General features: G+C 38.3%; 1 protein-coding gene and 1 long non-coding RNA gene across 9 annotated transcripts in view; both read left to right on the top strand.

Moving 5' to 3' along the window:
• The first annotated feature begins 1,462 nt into the window (after positions 1 to 1,462).
• On the top strand, positions 1,463 to 3,841 carry LOC129348597 (uncharacterized). The gene is made up of 3 exons (XR_008601194.1): positions 1,463 to 1,650; positions 2,284 to 2,535; positions 3,430 to 3,841. It is a non-coding gene; the product is annotated as an uncharacterized LOC129348597 (long non-coding RNA).
• A 10,491-nt stretch (positions 3,842 to 14,332) lies between these two features.
• The window catches only part of LOC111583624 (membrane-associated guanylate kinase, WW and PDZ domain-containing protein 2-like), a 108,155-nt gene continuing 102,413 nt past the window's right edge, over positions 14,333 to 20,074 (top strand). For 5 of the 8 annotated variants that reach the window (XM_055008978.1, XM_055008973.1, XM_035958434.2 and 2 more), the window contains exon 1: positions 14,334 to 14,911. In XM_055008978.1, the coding sequence (XP_054864953.1) occupies positions 14,614 to 14,911 (298 nt within the window). In that variant the 5' untranslated portion in view covers positions 14,334 to 14,613. Of the gene's footprint in view, positions 14,912 to 20,074 lie in introns of all 8 variants that reach the window. The other 3 variants (XM_035958432.2, XM_023292803.3, XM_055008977.1) reach the window with 1 other exon arrangement.

Here is a 20,074-nt window from a genome sequence, read left to right as displayed (position 1 = left end):
AAGAAAAGAGAAAACTGGAATTATATGAGATACTGAATAAGTTTTTAACTTTCAGTAAAGTGTCCATGTAGATAGAAGGCAGTAACCAAGTGGATTGGACTCAAATTGATGTTTGAGAATTTTAAAAACATGTATACTTACTGTTTAAACTAAAACATGTAGCATATTTCATCATGTACATGTTACATATATTACATTTTTATGATTTGTTACAGGAATAGGTCAGTATTTTGGGAACTACACTTCCTTGCTGACAGTTAGATAAAGGTCAATATATAATTGCGGGACTTTTTGTAACATAGTTGACATTTTTGCTGTTTTCAGGCCTAAAATCAACATGGCCGCCTATAACCAAACACCATATGGCAGTTGAGCAAAATTGAAATTGAAAGTTATTTATAAAGATATTGTAGTAAACCTGTTGACATGCCATAAATCCACACGTGAATCACACACTACTTTATATTAACCCTCGTGTCGTCCTGAGGGTCAAAACTGATCCATTTTAAAGTTTGAAAATGTGGAAAAAAATAAATATATTTTCACAGTGAAACTTCTGATGTCCACATTTTCAACATTTTTGGGAAATCTTTGAACATTTTTTGGCGGGAAAAAAAAGAAATGTTAAAAATGTTCTTAAGAGAATATTAGAAGTTTTACTGATATACATATAATTACTTTAGATATTTTTAGGATTTTTTGGAAGATTTTTACTAATTTTTTGAAAATATTTACAAGAATTTTCTTGCCAAATTTTGGGGATTTAAAAAAAAAAAAAAACTTTAAGGGAAACTTGTAAGGAGTTATTGGAATTTTCTTCCTGAAGATTTTGCAAATTTTCAGAAATTTGGGGGATTTTTTTTTGTTGAATTTTTGGATTTTTTTTCAGACAAGGAAACAATATTTTTTGGTGCCCATAAATGAGGACAACAGGAGGGTTAAATAACTCAGAAAGCCTTGGAGTCTGGCCAGTCTTTTCTTCAGGAGGAAATGACATCATGTGGAGCAGGTCATGTGATCTGGAATTAATACACTTCCTTGAGAGGTGTTGTTGTAATGGGGAACTTAGTTGAAAGTGATTTCTGGGACACAGATACAACTTGTTATTTATGGAGTCGCAGGAGTGCCACAATAAAATATAAATAAATAAATAAATAAATGTGGAAATATAAAGAGAAATAAATAAGTAAATAAACAAACAAACAAACAAATAAATAAATAAAAAGGAAAATTTTGTCTTTGCTTTTCCCTTTTCGCTTTTTTTCCTTTTATTTTTCCATTTTATCCTTGTCTTTTCCGTTTTGCGTTTGCTTTTTCATTTTGTCATTCCTCAGTACACCAAGTAAAAGCAAAGACAAAAGCCTTTGCTTTTAATTGGTTGACTGAGCTGTCAATCAAATGGCTCTGGGTGGGGCTTTCTGTCCCGGGTGGATAGTCATACCCATAGACATGAATCAGTAGATAGGACACGCCCCTTTGAGCTGTGTGCCTGCGGCGAGGCTAAGCTAGTGGGGGAAAAGTTTCAGTGCATTCAGTTGATGTAGACGGCGTGGAAAAGGATACAACAAGTATGCCGTCTCACTGTGCTGCATACAATTGCACACTGCGTCGTAAGATTGAGACAAGTAAACCTGGAATGACTCTTCATAGGTAAGAATAGTTTTTGGCTCTTTTTTAAATATTAAATCTTGTTGAGAGCTTTCAGTCTATGAGAGCTAAGTAGTTAGCCACTAGCAAAACGCTAAGGCGAGCTAGCAGCTTGACAACCAAATACCAGACAATTAATAGTAGCTGTAGTATAGTTGTACAAGCAGTAGTAGTAATACTAAAAGTACAAGCAGCAGTAGTAGTATAAAATAGCTGTTAGAGTCATAGAGGTAGTATCAGCATTTGTAATAATATTATAATTTGTAGTAGCAGTGCCAGTATCAGCAGCAGTAGTTTGTGTACTACCACTACTACTAGTAGTAGTCGCATTACTATTACTACCACCAATACTACTAATAGTAGTTAAAAAGCCTAACTCATATATATCCAGATTACCATCTATGGTCTTCCTCCAAACTGATTGTATGATTGGGATTACAGGCAGTTCTTTTGGACTGCTCTCAAATAATTGAAATGTTACTAAACAAGGTTATACTTATCAAATTAAATAGCTCTGGTCTCCAGTATATTGGTTAATTTGGTTCATTGTACTTAATTTATTAGCATGATTTCTTTTTAAATATGTTGTGTACAGACTTATTTACTTCTCTGTCTACTTTTTTTTACTCCATGTAGGTTTCCCAGAGGCTATGGGCTGAGGAGGAAGTAGGAAGTAGCTCTGAGGAGAGAGGTGTTTGCTGCAAATGATGAGTGGGTGCTCTGCAGTGATCATTTTAAACCTGTGAGTTTGACAGGGCTGGCCAGGTTTGTCGGCTTAGACCTGGTGTCATTCCATCAGTGTTTAACTTCCCGGCTCATCTTGGAAGAGTACGTGCCAGAAAGACCACGACCAAGCAGCCTTGAGATCTTAGACAGCATCTCCCTGAGGTGGGTGTCGACGGTGTTCACAGTCAGGTCTGTGGTAATCCCAGTCAAAAAACAAAACAGAAAACAATCTAGATTATAAGTCAACATGTAACCAAAGCACTCTGTGTATAACGCCATAGTATAGGATGTAGTTCAGAAAATGTCAAAGTATAGTATACTTTTCAAGAATAACATAGTATGGCCTGTAGTTCATAGTATAGCATGTCGGCAAAAAAACCCCATAGATTATTATGTGGTTCAAAAAGCGCAAAATGATAGGATGTTGCCTAAAATTGTCATGTATGATGTGGTTCAAAAAATGTCATAGTGCAGTATATTGTCAAAATAGTATGTTATTCAAGAACACATCAGAGTATAATATGTCATGTAAAAATGCCATAGAATAATATTTCATTGCACAAGTAAAAGTATAATCATTTTTAAAACTGTTCAAATTCTTATATGTTGCTAAAAAACAACAAAAAAACTGAAACAAAAAAATGTCATAGTAATATGTCAATTAAAAAAGCCTATAGTATAGCGTGTCATTCTAAAACGTCATAGTTTAGCCTTTAGTCCACAGCTGTCAGTAGGTGAGGAGCAACACAAAAACAGTCAAATGCTGGTTTCCAGAGGGTTAGACGAGTATTTATTTGAAAGAGTAAGTTTACAACAACACAACATGTGAGGTTAAAAACAAACGGGTGTTAGTAAAATAAAAATAAATAAACAGAACTAAAAGTGAACTTCTTGTTGACATTGATGGACATTCCAACCAGGAACAAAGTAAAAGATAATCAATACGAAAAAAAAACTCTTCCTGTTCACCTCTTAAAACCCCAAAACACACCGCAGTAGCATCCTAAACTAAAACTACCAATGGGTTCCCTGTTTTCCTTTCTGAACAATTCAAAGGTCCCTCTCTATCTCCCCACACATCCACCAACCACTGGAACACATCTCCAAAGTTCTGCTGGGCCAGCTCAGCTTCCCCTCAGAAGAAGTGGCGCCACCTGCCAGATGAAGGAGCCTTTTGAGAGGCAGCTGGCATCGTGATTGGACTGTACTTTGGTCTGTTCCAATCCAGCTTCAGCTCCAGAGACGGCAGGCGGGACGAGTCAACGGAGGCCGGGTGGACGAAGGCATGCAGCTGAGTACAATCCAGAAAACAACAGAGGAAGAAACAAACATAGTGTATACATCATATACTGTATAAAAGACACATCCACTGTAGAATTGTAGTAATTGTGGGCTGACTGATTTACTGATTATCAGTATTTTATTTTTTACTGATTTACGGTAATAAATAAATTTTAAAATGGCGCTACTTTGGCTATGAACCTTTATCTACCTGTGGTCGCTCTGTCTTCTGGAGTGATTTGATTGGTTATACGTCACGAATAAAACTCCTTTAACTTAACATCTGTAAACAAAACAAAAACATGTCAACAAAGTTTTCTGTTAGAGTTTGTGTTGTTCTAAGTTTAACTCCAAGATTTTAAATACTTTCATTTACTGCAAATGAATATCTACTCCAAATGTCTCACTAATAATCATTATCAGCCTTAAAAACCCACAAAACACCCCTCTATACTGGACCACACTTAGTACAGTCCGGTTTCTCCTTCTATAAACCTGCTTGGAATCATCCACTTCCTGTTTGTCAAAGTGGCCTTCTACCTGGACAGGTTTTGTTGGAGCTCATGCAACAAACATTTTGGGTAACTGCACTTTAACATGGATGGATGACACTGAATTAGAGTCTGTTTTAATGAAACTGAGTTAAGATGTGTAGCTCTGTCTGTCATTAAGTAGTAAATTATTTCTCAGAATTCACAGAGAAAAGTCTGAAATGTTTGCTAGGTTAGCGTCCCACATGTTCTTTGGCTCAGCTAAAGCTAACTCTCTCCAACTTGTGGATCTCTTGAGTTGCTTGTTGTTAAAATATCTTGCTAGAGGTGCTGAAGCTCAGAAAGTCTGAGATGTTTGTTCAGAATAAGCTCATTCTCAAGTCTTATCTGAACTGTCCTCTTTTGTTTGAACTTTCCCTAAACTTAGGAGTTAATGACAGAGCAACACATCCAGACTCAGTCTCATTTATGTAGAGATTAAACTTCAGTGTCATTCATTGATGTTAAAGTGCAGTTTTTCAAATGTTTGTTGCACATGCTCCCGACCAAACCAGTCCAGGTGGAAGACGATGTGAAGAGAAAGCTCCAGAGGATGAATATCACACATTTACGTTGGAAATAAATGTCCTTTAATTAGACATTGTCATGCAAAAGTTGGATTTCCCTTTAATAATGTTCAGATCTTTGAGTGTTTTGTTGATGTTGGTTTCTAAATGTTTTCTGACACTCGGCCCCAAAGATTAAAACCTTTTACGGCTCACAAGCTGCAACAATTCACACATTATCAACTATCTTTCTGACTAAACTAAGATAAAAAGTGAAAAACTGCCTGATTCCTGCATCATGAATGTAAAACTTTTTGGTTTTTATGACAGTAAACTGAATATATTTGGGTTTGACATTTTCTAAACCAAAACAAGAAATGAATTAGTGGAGAAAACAATCAACAGATTAATGGACAAAGAAAATGTGTTTTCCACTATATATGGCTGAATTACTCCAACATTACAAGATACATACAATTTTAATTCAATTTTATTTATATAACGCCAATTACAGGTCAAATTGTCTCGACGCTTTATTTTTATATTTTTTTGTCATATTTAAAATATGACAAAGTAAGAAATTTAAACCTCTTGACTAATCCAATTTATTATTTGGTTTTTAAGAGACTAACGGACAATTAAAATAACTTTCTCCACTAAAACTAATAAACATGAGGTCAAATAAAAGGAACAGTTTTAAATACTGCAGTCCCACGACGACAAGAATAAAGTTTGTCAACAAAAACTAAATTTGCTGGTGGATTCCATTAAAGTCCTAATAAATGATAATAAAGTGTGATACTAAAGGTTTGTGGTGCTAAAAATCTCCAAGATATCAAGTTGAACGTCTGGATGGACGTTGATAAAAGTTGACCGTCCCTTCATTTCTGTGGAGCGACTCCATGGATTTTATGGATGCTGGTTAAAGACCTGCTCTTCTAGTAGTCTTCCTTCTAGTCGCTGTAAAAAGTCAGTCCATCCTGGCCGACTTCAACACCTCTTCATGACAACTTCTTCTGCCTACGACCTGGTGGAAACTCCAGAAACTCGGGAAAACCTGTCGAGACTCGATGAACTCGTGGAGACTCGAAGAACTCGTCAGGCGGGGGAAGGTGTGGTGGGTGGTGAGGGGAGGTGGGGGAGTAGAGGGGGGAGGCCGCCACCCACCTCCCCGCCTACTCTCCGCCCTGACTCCACCCAGACTCCGCCTTGGCTCCACCCATGTGGTCACTTCAGGAACTACGATGCCAAAGGGACGACGAATTTATTTCTTTGTATCTGATCTGTAGCTCAGTGAGTTAAGGATTTGCCTATGGAGCTGCAGGTCGCTGGTTCAAGACCAGACACTTCTTAAATTTTATCAAAATCCTGACAAAGACAAAGAAAGAAAACTGCCAGGTGGCGGGTCTCGAACCTGCGACCTTCCACTTGGTAGTCCTCTTCTTATCCCCCTGAGCTACTCGCTCAGATACTAATTCTTCTTTTTTTTGCGCATTTATCATCTATTTTTTGTCGTTTTCGAGTTTTTTTTTAACTCGAGTCTCGACTCGACCGTTTTTCTCAGGAGGTTGGACTTCAGCCTTTGTGCTGGAGGGTGGAACCCTCAGTTCCAAGACTTTCCAAAGCCTCCACACCTCCCGAGTCCTCAGGACCTGAGCTTTCACACAGTCTGAGGGCTGAAATTTTCAAAGTCCCACAGTAGTTCTCTGTTAGTTTGAACCTTTCCACACTCTGAGGACTGAAATCTTAAAAGTTCTTGAGTAGTTCTCTGTTAGTTTGAACCTTCAGACAGTCTGAGGACTGAAAACCTAAAGGTTCTTGAGTACTTCTCTGTTAGTTTGAACCTTCAGACAGTCTGAGGACTGAAGTTTTAAAAGTTTCTCAGTACTTCTCTGTTAGTTTGAACTTTCTGGTTAACAGAAGCCTTAAAACTTGTGACCATGAGTCTTGATTTCACATTTAGACCATCGATCTGGGTTCTTCTCAGACCTTCACCTGTGGGTTTTTTAGAAATCCTGAACAAACTTTGATTCTCTTCACTGAACAGTAAAGTTTGTGGAGATCAGAAGGTAACATTAGTTTGATCAATGCCTTCAACTACTAGTAGACTTTATCTGGAAAGCAGTTTTCTGAAACGAGTTCTTAGTAAATCTGTCCACAATCAAACCAAGAACATAGAAAGAGGAAATGTTTGAAGCAACAACTTGATGTTTCAGACTAGAAAATGCGTTAACACCTTTATCTGTTTTTGCTCTTTTTGATCGTTTTATTGTCTCTTCTGTTTAATTTAATCTTCTAAAGTCTAACTGGTATCTTTTCAAATGTTTTGTCTTTAGTTTGATTCTTCTTAAATGTTTAGAAAATAATAAAAGGTGAGAAAAGAGCAAAACTAATGTCTGATTTCCAAATGTTTTGTCTTTTTTAATGTTTAATTGTTGTTTTTTCAAATGTTTTATTGGCTTGTTTGAAAAATTTCCTTTTCTTTCCCAATGTTTAATTTTTCGATTAAATCTTTAAGGTTTTTCTTTTTAAATGTTTTACCACCTTTTAATGTTTATTTTTCTTTTTAAATGCTTCATTGTATTTTCTGTTTAATTCTTATTTAAAGTTTTTTTGTCTTTAAGATTTAATTTTCTTATTAAACATTTAATCTTTTAATTAAATATTTTGTCTTTTTAAAGGTTTAATAATCTAATTAAATGTTTTGTATTTTTGAAATGTTTAATATTCTTGTTTAATTGTATTTTATAAATGTTTATCTAAAATATTTCATGTTTAATATTTAATATTTGTTTAAATAATTTTGTTTAATTTCATAATTACATGTTTTGTATCTTCTGTTTAATTATTTAATTAAATATTTTCTCTGTTTAATATAATTTAATTGTATTTAATGTTTAATTTGCTTTTTAAAAGTTTTATTGTATTAAATGTTTTTTTAATTGCTTTTTTTAAATGTAGTTTATTTCTTTAATCTTTTTTTCCTGTCAAGATTTTAACCCCAACCTTAAAAATGAAACAAACCCTTAAATCACAATGAAAATACTTCTGTTGTCACAATCATGAGTTAGTCAATTATTCATTTTATCAATTCAACTTTATTTGTTTAGCACTTTAACACAAATGACAAAACTAAACAAGCAAAGAGATAAAACTATGCTAAAATTATGATTAAAACTCAAAAACATTAAAAAAAAAAAAAAAAAAGAGATTTAACATGGTAATACAATATGTTGTGTCCAGGGGATGGGGGGAGTTTATTGAAGTCTTCTTGGGCTTACATGGGAAATCATTTAACATAAACTTGATATTCAGTCTAAGGAAACTGGAAACTGCAGAGCAACAGAAGAACCAACAATATCTCCCGTTTTCTCCTTTAATGAGTCGACTCTTCTTGTGCTTTCAGACCAAAGAACTACAGACTCTTCACAACCTGCTCAAACTCTTGGTACAGGACCTCACCACATGGGTCAAGAAGGTTTCCATCTCATTTCTACTCTGAAGCTCACCTTCTCCTGCTCAAACTGCTGACAAATGTTTCTGCTGCTCTAAAGTCTGGTCTCCAGAGCTTCCTAAAAACTCTCAAAGTCTCTTCTGCTGCAGGTTGCTTTGTAGAACTGTTCCAGAAAACCTCACTAAACCACATGGAGGGGCCTCAAGATAGTCGTCCAAATGAAACCATACAAAAACCAAACTAGCACAACCCAAAAGCTAAAGTCTCCTACAGCCTACCAGAGAACCTCTGAGAACAGAGAATCAGGACAGGAACTCTTACCTTCTGGACAACCAACGCTGGTTCACAAACAAGAATACAGAATGTGTCTGACCAGAAACCTCTAAAGACTCACTACAGCCAAGATAAAGACACAACTCACCTGCACCAAATCCACTAATCACTGCACACATTAGCACCATGTGCCAACTGTGGCTAAAGAACCACATTTACCAAGACAACTATCCAGTACAAAGCCCTGAAACACACCAAGAAACACATTAAAGATGATTTTACTGCTGGAAGCTGCAAGCCAACGCCTAAAGAACAGACTAAAGCAATGGAGCCAAACCCGGTTCAGTGGTGAACAGAAGCAGAGGAAATGTTTGTCTGCAGCTAAACAAAGCAGGAAGACACTGAGCTGCTCAGGTGTTCCTGATAACACCAAGCTGCTCAGGTGTTCCTGATAACACCAAGCAGCCACCTGGACAGCCAATAGGAACACAGCTTCCTGGAAGTCCAGAGGGCTGGCTTAGTCAGGTAAATTTAGTTTAAAGTTGAAGCAGAAAGTTAACAAAGAAAGCTGAAAACCACCTTCTGATACCTGAAATCTCTGAGTTTTCACACAAAGAACGACTGAACATGTCAAACTGGTTCCATAGTAGAACCATCATTGTAAAAACGTCATAGTATGGTGTGTTGCTCAAAAACATTAGGACCCGGCTGTCTAGAGTCGCCGAGGAGCAACACAAAAACAGGACAAACGCTGGTTTCCAGGGGGTTAGGAGGCTATTTATTTGAAAGAGGAAGTTTACAACAACACAACATGTGAGCAGAAAAATCACAAAGTCTGTCTTTAGTTCAGCTGAAAATATGAGTTTTTGTCTTTTCTATTGACCAAACTTTTCAGGAAGTAGATGAAGAATAATTAAAGCTCTCATGTAGAAGTCCAACTTATTTTGGAGGCTTGTGGAGAGTTTCATCTTAGTTTGTAAAGCTGTTGAGTTTTTAGAGTCACATGGATTGTTTTGACATTAGATAACGGAGTCCTGAAATAAAATTACAGTTGTGGATTTCTGCCTTTAATCTTTGCAACAGTTTAACTTTTTATGTCAAAATTAAAAAGACATTATTTATGAAGTCCCATCTTTTAAATGTGCTTTTGATTAAGTAGATCTTCACAGCCTGACTTCAACTCCTAATGTGTTAGTATCTTATTACTTTTATTCATATTTGTCTTTCCGATATTGTGTTTAATTGCATTTCATCCCTGCTATTTTAACTGTACAGCACTTCGGCTCAATTCCGGTTATCTTAAATGTATTTTATAAATAAATTACGTAACTGACTTTGATTGCATGTTAAAGAAACATGCATTTCTAGACATGTGACACATACACAAAACACAAAAACTTTTTTTTCTTCTTTTATTGACATTTTTTTATTTATTTTCTTCATTTCACTTGTTTTGTTTTTAATTTCCCCACCTTTTAAAAAAAAATCACACTATTCTCTATGTTAAAGCAAAATTGTTAAACTAATAATCATGCCAAAAAAACATAGGTTGATTTTAATATATTTTATTTTATTTGTATTATATTTTGATGCTTTTTTAAATGTATGGAGCTAATGCAAAGGTGTGAGAGAATCGTCTTTTTGGTTCCTCTGTATGTCCTGGATATATAGAGAAATTGACAATAAAAAGCTTCTATTCTATTCTATTCATATTGATTTATAAATTTAACAAAAGTAATTCATAAAAATGCTTCGAGGGTCAGGTGTTGCCAATTAGCCTTTTCTATAAACCTGATGATACTTGCATTTAATAGCTCCTGTTGGTTTAATTATGAATGCTGCCACTATCAAATTAAGCACAGATAAATATATTAGCCTTTAGATGTAATAGTGGTATCAGCACGAAAACAAATCTACCCCCCAGGTTTTCTCTATGAGGCAGCACAACGAGCTGTAAACCTTAAATGTGTGCATATCATTACATTTTACATCACTATTGTAAGGAAACACGTTGTCAGTGTTCACATCCAGCACTTATGGAGCAGCATTATTATGCATTTTTGTGATCAGTTAAAGAATGTTAGACCATTTCATTTTCATTTTGCTTCTAGTTTCGGTTTCCACTCACCCCTGAGGGAAATATCAGTCTCTTTAGCTCCTCAGTGCTCCACTATGTCCACCAGCTCGTCTCTAACTGCATCTATCTGCTGTTTGGTGCTGAGCAGGTTGTAAGCAGTAGATTTTTAGAGGCTCTTCATTGGAAACAGCTGCTTCTGTGGTAAAAAATGAAGCAATGATAGCAGCGTGAACAACAAACCTGCAGACCAGCCAACTAAACAAGCAGTGAGCAGTGAGTCTATGTGAAGCTCAGTAAAGCAGATGGAAGCCACAGATTCACATGGAAATTGTCTCTGAGTTGATGAATGCAGGTTTAAATTCGCTTTTTTGTGGCCAAGATATATATGGAGTGACAGTTCTCTTTTGCAATTACCCGTCAGCTGATAGCACAGCAGATATGTGGAAGCTAATATCATCTGCTGATTTTTTAGTTTCCTCCAGTGGGTCTAGAAGACTGTCTGGATTGGTTAAAAGTCAGTCTGGATTCTGTACAGGTGTGCTTTGCCATTACAAGTTTCTCTTCATAATTAAATCTCATAGTGAGCTTGGAGAAAAAGCCAACGTGATTTACTCGCCAATTCCCTCAAGCCATCCAGTCTAATTAACTTATTCTGTGTGTGTGTTGCATTTGGGTGTGTGAAGCTGATTTTTAACTGCTGCTCCAGCCCTGCATACCCCTGGGTTTCTCACAGATGCCACTTTAATTTTTAAGTTCAGAATCTCTTCCAAACGCCGTTGCAGCTTCAGTAGACGTTAGATGGCAGCTCAGCCTTTTTCTCAGCTCTTTTGCACATCTGTAGATAAAATAAAGATGATAAAGACAGGAGGAGTCTGTCTGTGTGTGAATGTGACCCCCACTCTCCCCCAGTCTTTTGCTGAGCAACGAAAACAACTTAGTGTGCATTTCTTCCCTAACAGCAAACGCACAAAGCAGGAGAGTCAATGAGGGAGGCGGTGAACTAAATCCATATAAGCTCTATTGAAATATCCCCCTCTGAGTGCACAGACTGCCTCGTGTTATTGTATTTTTGCCTTCTGGTGTTGGCAGTCTGCTTTAGGATGCTCATTACTTTCTGTCTATAATGATGATATAAAGTAATATCTTTATCTTTCTTTTTCCTCCCCCACCCAGTGTGCACAAACACAAATATGTTTACAGTCTAAGGAGGCCGTGGAGGATGCTTTAGGTGTTCACATTCACAGGTAAGACTATTGAAATTCTGGTTTCTTGTTTGATTTTTCATCTTCAGAATGACACTCGAGCCAAATGCAGTTAATTGCAATGGGGTTAGGCCACACTGAAGCCGTGTCCGGACGTGGAGAGCTGCTGCTGTACTTCAGCATCCCGTCAAGAGAAAACCTTAAAGTAGCACCGAGTCGCTGAAAGTGACTCCAAATTTAGATGCCGCAGCTCAAAGCTTCGACAGCTGATGGCTTTTCTTTTTCTTCTTCTGTCTCACTTCTGTTCACAAAGAAACGTCCAAAATAGTGAAATAGTCTGATCCAGATATAGATAGATGAGCACAGTACAAAAAACTCACCGTATGACTTATCCTATTTGTGAAAAAAACTACTTACGTAACAAAATAACAAAAAAAAACTACAATGTGCCAGATTTGTGTTCTCTTTGAACTCACTATGAGCTAATTTATTCATTTATTAACTCTAAATGAGGTGATTTTGGGGTGAAAACCTGCAGATTTCCTCGACCTCAGCATGTTTCAGTCCAGGCTGCAGGCCTCCGGACGCTGCAGTTCTGACATCCACCAGCAGCGGAACAAATAAATGAAAGTAGGGATTCATTTGCCCTCTGGGCGTATAATCTTCTAATCCAGCCAGTTGTCTGGATTATACCAGTACTCTTTCTCCACTGTGTTGGTTCGACTTTAAAATGAATCTAGTCTGCATCATCATCTGCTTAGAATTAGTGTCAAAAGCTTTTGCTGTAACCCGAACATACAGCATGACCTAAATGCCAAGACGCTGAAGTAAGTAAAGTGACAGTCAAAGTGAATCCTCTGCTCTTCATGGATTATTTAGTGCTTGCAGATCCTCAGGGAGGCTGTGTACAGTAGTGTTGTTTTGTTGGGAGCATGCTCACGTTACAAAAGCACAGAGTTGCCCTTAAAACATTCACACACAAACTGGAGAGTGGCAGTAAGAGGGACCGTCATCCTCGGTAGATTTGGAGGAGCAGCTCTCGACTTACGCCTTAAATATTGAATGACACTTTACTTCACCCATTTGGGAAAGCCACACAGGCCATGAAAAAGTAATGGCAACAAAAGGATTAGTCATTTTTTTCTGCTGGACCTGGATTTTTATGTCATTGCAGCAAATTATGTAACAACGTGAAGAGGGTGAATTCACCTGAGAACACGGTCACAAAATGAGGCCGTGCTCGGTGTTTTTACTGCCTACATGTTCATACAGTAAACCTGTGAGATGCTGCTGTGTGAGGATGGATTTAGACCTACCGGATGTGACACACATCCAGGAAAATAGAGTCACACAAGAGGAGTTTCTGGAGGTGAAAGATACTGTGTACCTTCCTCGCCGACTTCCTAGTATTTTTTCATTGCAGTAAAATATTCCCATATATAGTGCAAAATTAAGAGTCTTAAATGATCAAATGTAACCAAAATTTGACATTAACCTCTTTTAGTTTAACCAACAAAGCGATCCAAACTAAGTTTTATATAATTTCTGCAATATTTTGTGTTCTAGATTTTATTGGCAAAGTGGTCTAACCCACAACCCAAATATAGCGTTACAGTGGAATGTTAGACCATTCTTGAAAGCTCACAACTTTGAACCCATTTTTCTCAAAAACTACAGGAAGTGGGTTAGACCACTCTGTTTCTTACTTACACAACCGTGAGCTTAACCCTTAATTTACCCATAGTTGCCATGTGCCGATATTCATAGAAAGTCAGATATTTATTTTTCCCAAAAGTTGACATTTGGTATAAATATGTGTTTTTTTTTGTTCCAGAAGGGATGCATGTATTAAGCAAAAATATATTTAGTAAAATGCCCTACATAGGCTCAAAAATACTTGAAATAAACAGAACTGGTCCTCAAGACAATAATGTTGCCTTCAGGCTGATATCAGGAGATTTTATTTGTCACATTTTCTTGCAGTTTGCGCAGTAAGTGACTGATCCACCAAGCTGTACAACAATAAAACATGATTTTAAAAAGTCTTGAAGAGATAGAAGAAGTCATAAATAATGAGGCAGAGACTGTGAAGCTAAAGTGCAGTGTAGATTGTGCAGGAGTTGTGTGTTGTTTTGTTATGCATGACAGCATGTGAGTGCATACATGTTCTATATCATTCCGTTTATAATGCACCTAAGTGTCCATGTGGTGTTAACAAGCAAAGTTGTGATTAATTTACAGAAATTATCACAAGCGAGTAAACCTGCAGCCTTCAGGGACCCTGAAGGCCTCATGCCAGGTATCCATGTTTTCGGGTACATAAACAGCTCAGTGCATTTTACTTTGAAAAAATATAAATAAAGGCAGCATATGAATGTTGTTGGTGAGGTTTTGCATGCTAATACTTCCATAAACAGGAAAAAAGTGTGTCTAAAATCAATTTTCTTTCCGGAAACGTGCATATAGGGTGAAGTTTCCATATGATGCCGTGTAAACTGTGCTTCGTCCTGCATGTCATCGGCTGTGTGATCACAGAGAGCCTGAGGAAGCGCCCCTGGCACTGTAGTAGGAGCGAAGCGCCTCCTGTGTTATTTCCCCTCCTCTCCATCCCTTTACGCCGAACCAGAACCATTCATCTCTCCCCTCCTTCAGGCTTCACATCCGGGTCATCCGCCAGGATCTGTCTCTTGCGTCTGTGTGTCTGACAGAGTAATAATTATTTCATCCGCCGCCGCCGCGCTGTACTGCAGCTCCCTGCCCGACTGCGCGGCTCTCCGAGCGGACACTGCGCCTAGCGTGCACCGGTGATGATGGAGCCCCGAGCGGCGTGAAGCTGCAGCCGGTCGCACAACGGCGGGGATGAGACGGTAGGAGGCTTTTGTATGGGCTAGCCCGCGGTGATCAACTCGCCCTAACGATGTCGAAGAGCCTCAAGAAGAAAAACCACTGGACCAACAAAGTCCACGAAGCGGTGATAACCCGGGGGAAGGAAGGGGAGCTGGGGTTCGAGCTGAAGGGGGGCGCGGAGAACGGCCAGTTCCCCTACTTCGGCGAGGTGAAGCAGGGGAAGGGACTGATCCAGAGCGGCAAACTGGCCCAGGATGAGCTGCTGCTGGAGGTCAACGACATGCCAGTGGCCGGGCTCACCACCCGGGACGTGCTGGCCGTGATTAAACACTGCAAAGACCCGGTCCGCTTCAAATGTGTCAAGCAAGGTGAGAGGGGCTGGAGGGGAGTGGGGCCGGGAGCGCACCGCCGCCGCCGCCGAGCGGGTCTGGAAGGCGGGGAGGAGTGAGTGTGTGTGTCCGTGTTTGTGTAGCTGTGATGAAGATGTCATTTGTGCAGTCATCTGTCAGTCTGCACTGAAAAGGGGGGGAGCCGGAGGTGGACAAACCTTCGCTACAGGCCCGTTTGTTGGGGTAATGTAACCAGGAGAGGAGATGAAGGTTCAGTGTTGAGAATAACGCAGCCGCCGTTTGTTTGTCAGAGTCGCTGGTTCGATGCCACAGCCTGGAGGGGGTGTGTCCGTCCAGGCGTCATGCCACCGTCTGCGGTTTTCTCCTGATTGTTGGTGGAGGACAGGAGTCGTTTCACTTAAAAACGGGCCTTTTTCAGTGGCTCAGATGTTGTTGCTGCTGTAGTCGGAGCGATAGACACAGAAACACAACCAGTCTGCTGCTGCTGCTCCACTGTAGCCTCCTAGAACTGCGCACTGATGGAAAATTAAACCCATGCAGCTTAATTACACTTTGAGCCCACATTGATCACCTCTGTAATCACCTTCTTTTTCAAAAAAAAATGCATCCACACAAACATATTTTAGTTCCTGAAATCGTGCAGGTCTGAGTGTTTTTCTCCCTGTCATTCCTGAATCACTGTGGCCTGTGAAGCTGTGGGCTTGTTGTGAGGTTTCTGAGCACAGCAGTGGATTTATGGCAACAGAGTTGACTGAGTGACCTGCTTCTGTCAGCCAGCGTAAAAGCAGACAGGGTCTCCACACAACTAGTACATTGGATGGAAGCAACAGCGAGGAGATAGTTATCATGGCACCCTCTGAGGCTCACTTTAAGTCCCAATAAGTGGCTGGAAAAGGGCTGCGTTCTCAGCCGTGAAATAAGCCTTACAGTGGCTCGTTTCTGGGATGTGGGCAAAGCAAGAAATCAAACCAGTTTTTATTTATTTATTTATTTATTTATTTATTTATTTATTTATTTTATTCCTGGACATTGTAGACTTTGCTCACGGAGGATTTGCCTTCACATGCACATCTTCACCCTGACTGCTTGTTTTCAGTCTCTGTGTTGCATCAGTGTGATTGATTAGTGAGTGAGAGCTGCTGACAGAGTGAAAGTATGGTGCTGTGATGTGTGAGGAGTTAAATGCTAATGTGGATGTAACAGACGGATCTATTCTCTCCTTCCCTTCCCTCCCTGATCCATTAAAACATGAGAGTATCAGTATTTTGAACTGCCCACCTCACTGCTCTCCAGATGAACACAGTCTTTGCTGGGGACGTCCTTGGACACTCTGCTGTTTGTGCACAGCTTGTTGTCCCCTTCACTAGATATTTTTTGTTCTCTCTCTCCCTCTTTCTCTCTCTTGCTGTCATATCACTATTTGACTCTCACCCAGCGGAGAGCGGAGTGTATTTATGGCAGACAGTAGCTGACACACTCTCATCCCACTGAGGAATCATCTAGAACAGGGGTGTCAAACCTGCGGCCCGCGGGCCAAAAGCGGCCCTCCAGAGGGTCCAATCAGGCCCTCAAAGTGGAAAAATTCCAGAGAAGACATTAACTGCAGAAGTTAATTTTTGTAAAACTTAAAATTTGAAATAATTTCTAGACTATGAAAAGTTGTCCTAAAGTAAAATGCTAGATTGTTCATTGTTCTTTTGTCATTTTGTGTCTCATTTTTGTAATATTTTGTCATTTTTTTGTTGTTTTTTGTCTTTTTTTGTCTTTCATCTCATGTTTTTGTTGTTTTGTGTTTTTTTGTTTGGTTTTTGTCATTTGTGGCCATTTTTTGTCACTTTGTAACTTTTTTTGTCGAATTTTTTGCCTCTTTTCTGTTTGGTTTCTTGTCGTTTGTCAAATTTTTTGTCATTTCGTGTCTCATTTTTGTAATATTTTGTCTTGTTCTTGTTGTTTTTTGTCTGATTTTTGTCGTTCGTCTCATGTTTTTGTCATTTTGTTTCTTGTTTTTTTTGTCTTATGTTTCCTTTTTGTCTCACTTGTGTTTTTTGTCTTATTTTTGTCATTTTGCGTTTTGCTTTATTTGTTGTTTTGCGTGCCATTTTGTGTTTTTGTCTTGTTTTTGTCATTTATCCATTTTTTTTTTGCTTTGTAACTTGTTCGTCTAATTTTTTGTCTGTTTCTGATTTATTTCATGTCATTTGTCTCATTTCTTTGATGTTTTGTGTTTCATTTTTCCAACATTTTGTCTTGTTTTTGTTGTTTTTTTGTCTTTTTTTTTAATCTGACTTTTGTTGTTTTGATCAGAAAGTAAGAGCTGGTCCGGCCCACTTGAGATCAAACTGGACTGAATGTGGCCCCTGAACTAAAATGAGTTTGACATCTCTGATCTAGAAGCAGTTTGGCTGCACACAAAAAAAATCTGAGCTGGATGTCCTGTCTGAGTGCCACAATCATGTCTGACTGCCCATGCAAACATGTGCACACTTGCACATTTTAACAGGGCTATTTTCAGTCAGGTGGGCCGTAGATCCCCCCGTCTGACCCTGAGGGATCTCAGCAGTGACAGCGAGGCCTGATGGACCTCCAGAGCGAAGTCACAGCCGTGACTCTGCCATGACCTCCTCTCAACACGCTGCTACATCTGCATTCGTCACGGGTTTTGGGAAACAACAGTGTGTTGTCAGTGTGCACTCATCCTGGGCAGAAGAGTGCTCAGTGCAAAAAAAAAAACTGAAAAAAAAGGGAATACCATGCAGCTTTTACTGGAGCAAACCTGTTTATTTGTGCTGCTGCTGCTGCTGCTAAATTCCCAATTCTGGGCAAGTTTATAGATGGAGCCTTGAACACTGGCAGCATCGTTTTCACAAGTCCTGTGCTGGCAGGTTTTTCTTCACAACACGCAGGTGTGAGTTGTTGCGAGGATGTATCAAGTCACCTTCAAACAGCATCCACAGGGCTTTGGAGCTATATAAGCAGTGATTAAATCAATTAATCAATCAGCACACTGTTTTCTTTTGCATATGAATTATTTAAATGTGATAACAAAATTGCCAGAAAAGAAACATAGTTCAAATGCGCATCTGAAGTGGGCTGTTATTTATTCCCCTGCTGCGTCTGTGTGTAGCTGCTTCAAAGGTCTCTGTTTTCTGTCTTGTAAATGTATGTGCTGTAAATAAATCAGCTAATGTCGGTACAACAACATAAAAACAACCAACTTCAACAGAAGATCAAAACATCAGGAATATATCTCAATTTTAACACTCTGCAACCCCCAGTCAGCCTCTGAGATATTTTCTGCAGCACTTAAAGGACTTTTTCACTGACGACGCTTTGACGTGTCACAGTGAGAAAAACACAGGTGTAAATAAGAAAGTCACTCATGGCTGAATTCCATTTAGCTGCTTCAGTTTCAGGGTCCTGGTGTTGCTCACGCTGGTTCTCTGTCACTGTCACAGCAAGCCGGGACATTTGGATTAAAAAATGTGTGCCGTGAGAAAGGAACTCAAATTAATGCAATAACTAATGTCTCTCATGCTCTGCTTAACCCAATTGGAGTCCAAGTAGAGTCACATTTTTACTCACTGTGAGCTGATTTTCCACTGCAGTATAAAGTCCTGCACCTTTGTAGAAACAACACAGCCATGACTAGAAGTAGAGGGAATTTTATCTTCATTATGATCATGTCTTTACAAATTCCATCATTATTTATTATGGAAACAATCACTTTTTAATAAAAATGACTGGATATCACTAAAATGTCAACTAAATAACCAAAAATTTAATACAACCACCTTCTAATTAGCTAAACAATAATAAAATTAGCTGATTCAGGAATAGTTTTGATTGTGTTCTTTTTATTAAGTTGAGATAATCATGACAGATATTTCCTTTTTGGCAATATATCAAATTTTACATGGAAAATAACAAATTGTATGTGTGTCTGAGAAATCACTTTCAACTAAGTTCTCCATTACAAAAACACCTCTGGAGGAAGTGTGTTAATTCCACATCACATGACCTGCTCCACATGATGTCATTTCCTCCTGAAGAAAAGACTGGCCAGACTCCAAGGCTTTCTGAGTTATTTAATATAAAATAGTGTGTGAGTCAAGTGTGGATTCATGGCATGTCAACAGGTTTAATACAATATGTTTATAACTAACTTTCAATTTTACTCAATTGTATATAGAATATTTTAGAAGAATCTTTCTGTAAAAATGCCATGTGGTGTTTGGTTATAGGCAGCCATGTTGATTTTAGACCCGAAAACAGCAAAAATGTCAACTATGTTACAAAAAGTCCTGCAATTACATATTGACCCAGTTATAATGCCATAAATTAAAAAAAAAAAAAAACTAGAAAAAAAGTTGCATTTCTTTGATCATTTATTTACAAAAAACAAAAAAGAAGAAACCTTGAGTCAACATATATACATTTTTTTTTCAAATGTTCTAGGATTTTACCAACAGGGATCGACTGATATGGGTCTTTTAGGGCCGATACCGATGCCAAATATCGATAATCAAGAAGGGTCGATAACTGATATTTGGAACCGATATACATTACCACTAATATTTTACGATCATGTGATAGCCAAAAAAACTGCCATTTTTAAGTAGGCTTTTTCATGAATAAGATGACTGTAAGTGAATATGTCAAATAGAAATAGGAGTGATTAAATTAGGATGCTCTGTGTTTATGTGGGATCAGCCGAGATTGATCAGTTTGTCTCCTGCAGTTCTTCTCTATTTTCTTACTATTTTACAGTTGTGTCACTTTTATTGTCCATTAAGGTCCAGATCTTAAAGCTTTATTAATTATTGTCTTCCAGACTGTGTTTCAGGTTAATCTGTAGCTGCTTTCTAACTTTGCTGCTAGTTGTTAGCGTAGCATTAGTCACTGTGAGAGGAGTTAATTTCCTGGTTTGTTGCAATGGTTTTGTGTTTCTTGTTCAGTTTTTTCAGTCTTTGCTTGAGAGACATTTCTGAGACCACAGAGTGACGACAGAAAGAGAGAGGAGGCTGCATTAGACCTGAATCAGCGCCTTTAATTTATCAATAAATTCAGTTAATGAAAATACAGATACAATTGTTGGAAAATACCAAATATCTTTCATGATAATTGGTGAGACGATAATCAGTCTATCACTAGTTATAATGCCATAAGTCATTAAAACTAGAA

Source organism: Amphiprion ocellaris, chromosome 3 (genome assembly GCF_022539595.1).
Source record: "Amphiprion ocellaris isolate individual 3 ecotype Okinawa chromosome 3, ASM2253959v1, whole genome shotgun sequence".
In the NCBI taxonomy this organism is placed as follows: Eukaryota; Metazoa; Chordata; class Actinopteri; family Pomacentridae; genus Amphiprion; species Amphiprion ocellaris.
Note: the sequence above shows the minus strand (reverse complement) of the source record. Positions and strands in the feature narration are given on the sequence as shown.